Source organism: Echinops telfairi, unplaced genomic scaffold, assembly GCF_000313985.2.
Source record: "Echinops telfairi isolate 266 unplaced genomic scaffold, ASM31398v2 ScPeMD7_7463;HRSCAF=8501, whole genome shotgun sequence".
Lineage (NCBI taxonomy): Eukaryota > Metazoa > Chordata > Mammalia > Afrosoricida > Tenrecidae > Echinops > Echinops telfairi.
In genome coordinates this window covers 8,339,346-8,342,612 of record NW_022111363.1, presented here as the reverse complement: position 1 = coordinate 8,342,612, position 3,267 = coordinate 8,339,346, and the positions used below count along the sequence as shown (strand labels likewise).

The 3,267-nt window shown below is 58.0% G+C and overlaps 1 protein-coding gene across 1 annotated transcript in view; it reads left to right on the top strand.

The window, feature by feature from the left end:
- Positions 1 to 354: 354 nt before the first annotated feature.
- HTR3A (5-hydroxytryptamine receptor 3A) overlaps positions 355 to 3,267 on the top strand; it is a 16,660-nt gene continuing 13,747 nt past the window's right edge. The window contains exons 1-2 of the mRNA XM_004712814.1: positions 355 to 421; positions 2,975 to 3,141. Of these exons, the coding sequence (XP_004712871.1) occupies positions 355 to 421; positions 2,975 to 3,141 (234 nt within the window). The remainder of the gene's footprint in view (positions 422 to 2,974; positions 3,142 to 3,267) is intronic.

The following is a 3,267-nucleotide window of genomic DNA, read 5'->3' as shown; positions in this document are numbered from 1 at the left end:
GCACCCTTGCTCCACAGACTCCTGCAGCCCCCTGTCCCCATGGGGTCTTAGAGAACCTGGGCCAGGCCACCTGGCTGAATGTTGTGTCCTGAGCTCCAGCCTGGTGACATCAACTTCTCTCCCTGTGGTCCTCTCCCTGCCCCTCCCACCCTGAAACCTGATCCCACTAAGGGACTGATTGCAGGGAAGTTTTGGCGGCTTCCCAATTCTGGGGGCTTGTGCGGAGCGCGTGGCTGCATCCTCAGACAGTGTGCCCGCAGCAGCCAGGAGAAGAAGCACACTGGCCAGGCATCAGACTGGTAGCCTGTGGGCAGGCTGGCCCTGGGCGGCCACCCACCCTGTGGGAAGTGCATCATGCTTCTGCCCCTGCCGAAGGTGCTGCTCGCCCTACTTCTACCCACGTTCCTGGCAGTGGGAGGAGGTAAGGGGCACTTGTATGCGATGTGGCTGGACACCCACAATGGTGGGGTGAGGGTGAAGTGCTTGCTTCCGCAGGGAGTTGAGGGATGGAGTGTTTGGCGTGGGTGCGGCCGCAGGAGAGGTGGGCATCTTCGTGGATGTGAGCAGGAGAGCTTTTCGAAGCATCACGGTCAAGCTAGAAAGTTAGAGAAGTGGACCACCCGGTGAAAGCGGGGCTTGCTACTCAGCCGCCGAGCACAGCTGAGAAGCGCTAGACTGGGGGCTTTATCCTGCCCCCAAACTCATCTTGTCGCAGTTGTGAGGGACCCTCAGGCTCATGCCGCCTGCCCTTCCGGTTATAAACAGAAAGCCTATGGTCCAGAGAGGGGAAGGAACTCACTCAGGTCACACAGCTTGCGGGCAACAGACGGGGCTGGGAGCTGAACTAGTCCTCGTCTCTCCCTCCACTGGCTCCTCCGGGCCTTTGTTTCTGAAGGTTCTCTTTGAGCTAAACTCTCCTGACACCGAATTTCTCTGTGTTCCCCATCCCTCGTTGGGACTGGCGAGATGTGGTGGTCACGTCGGGATCCTTCTTAGAAGATTTCTCCCTTACAGACCCAGCTTGGAGCTAGAGAGTGATTAAACAAACAGACAAAAAACAAAAACTCACTGCCATCAAGTCGGTTCTGACTCGTGGCGACGACTGTATAGGACAGGGTAGAATTGCCCTGGGCGGGTTCTGAGACTGTAACTCTTTACCGGATGAGAAAGCCTCCTCTTTCTCCCGAGGGGCAGCCGGTGGTTTTGAACTGCTGATCTTCCAGTAAGCAGCCCAATGGGTAACCACTACACCCCCAGGGCTGCTCTGGAGAATGATTAGAAGATGCTATTCTGGGGCTGGGTGAAAAGCAGGGCTTGTGGGTTCGGTGACTTTCCTTCGGGCCAGCTGAGTGCTCAGTGGGGCTAATGAGCGGACGCTGCAACCGTCCTGTGGGCGGGCCTTTCTCTCCCGAGAGGAGCTCTGTACCTCCCAGCAGCCCTCGGGGGGCACTGTGTCCATCTTGCTCTCGCTGAGCTGGACGGAGCCCTGCCACCAGGAGAATCCGGGCTGTCCTTTGTGAGGAGACCCAAGGATCGGGCTTGACGCGAGTTCCTCCACTGGCTGGAGGGGTGAAAACGCCCCGCTGCTCCCTCCTTATTTATCAGATGAGTCCCTCTGATGAGCACCAAGGAGGACCGGCTCCAAATAACAAGGAGCAGCATAAGTCAGCGTAGGTCTTCCAAGCAGGCACCCCCTCAGCAAGCAGTCTTTTCTCCCTTCTCCTTCCTGCCCTTCTGAGGGCTGCTGGCAGCTCAGCAGACACAGGTGGGTTGGAGCCAGGCAGGAGGAACTGGTGGGACCAGTTGGCCACACAGGTGGATGGAGACATCATTGGCGAGCGGAGAAAAGAGGGGCTTAGTTTGGAGAAAGCCAGTTACCTGCCAGACCCTCCTTCGCTCCTGTTGGGTCCACAGCCCGGTTCTCTCGGGTGGTCCCTTCCTGCCCCAATAGCTGCACCTTTATATTTCATGGTCCTGTTCAGGAAGCGCTCCCTCTGTTTCCCAGGGGCCAAACGGGGCTGCCTCAGGGTCCACTCTAGGGCAAGACGAGGACCTCCTGCCCTGAGCACGAGGCGATGCCGCTCCTGCTCATTCCCCACTGCCAAGCTCTCTTCTCAACCAAGCGAGCATGTCAGGCTAGGGCCGTGCGACGGAGAGGTAGAGGGACACCCTCTGGAGTTGATTTTGCAGGAGGGACAGGGTATCCATGTTCCCTGTTTGCCCTGCTTGCCCTTCCTTCCTTCCTTCCTTCCCTTCTGGGTGGTGGCCGGCTGGGAGCACGGTGACAGAGCTGCCCTGTGTGCTGAAATACAGCGTTGGCTCAGGCAGACCATCTGGCTTAGCAATCATGCATTTGAGCACACACCTTCTTGTACCCATCGCACCTTATCCTACAGCACACAGTCCTGGCCATTTCCCTGTAGCTTCCTGAACCCCTTGACCAGAGACCCGCAGGCCCGCCCTCTTAGGGCACGCAGCCCTCTCTCACCCTTTCTCAGTCTGTACCCACTGTCATCAGGTCAATGCCGACTCACAATGACCCCACAGTGCCGAGGAGAAGCACTCCATGGTGCTTTCAGGCTGTACATCTTTACGAGGACAGGCAGCCTCATCTTTCTCCAGAGGAGCAGCTGGTGGGTTTGAACCACTGACCTTCTGCTTAGCAGCCCAAATGCCTACCCCACTGCAGCACCTGGGCTCCTTTTCTTTCCTGAACCTATTCCAGAACTTCTCTGACCGTGTCCCCTCCCTAGGTCCTGCTAAGTGTACATGAGGTGGGGAGGGTTGGGGGGAATCTGAGAGGACACAGTAGAATGTTGGCAGGAATCTTTGACCTGGCTGTGGAGATTTCCGTCTGCGGGGTGAGGCTGTCTGGGAGTTTTGCGAAATAGGAATGGTGGGGACATAGTTCTTTTAATGGCATTCAAACTAGGACAGGGGGACGGGGCCCACTCTGTGCTGCTGTCCTCCCCAGCCAGGCCGAAGGTCTGTTCCAGGGACCACAATACCACCCTGCCTGCCCTACTGAGGCTTTCCAGCTGCCTGCTGGCCAACTACAACAAGGGCGTGCGACCGGTGCAGGACTGGAGGAAGCCAACCACCGTGTTCATTGATGTCATGGTCTACTCCATCATCAACGTGGTGAGCGCCCCACCCCAACCTGCCACACACAGGGGGCTGGAGAGAAGTCCGGGTGAGACCCAGCCATTCCTGGGCAGCCCCGTGGGCGCACCAGTGCATATGCTGCCTGTGAGCCACGGGCTGCTC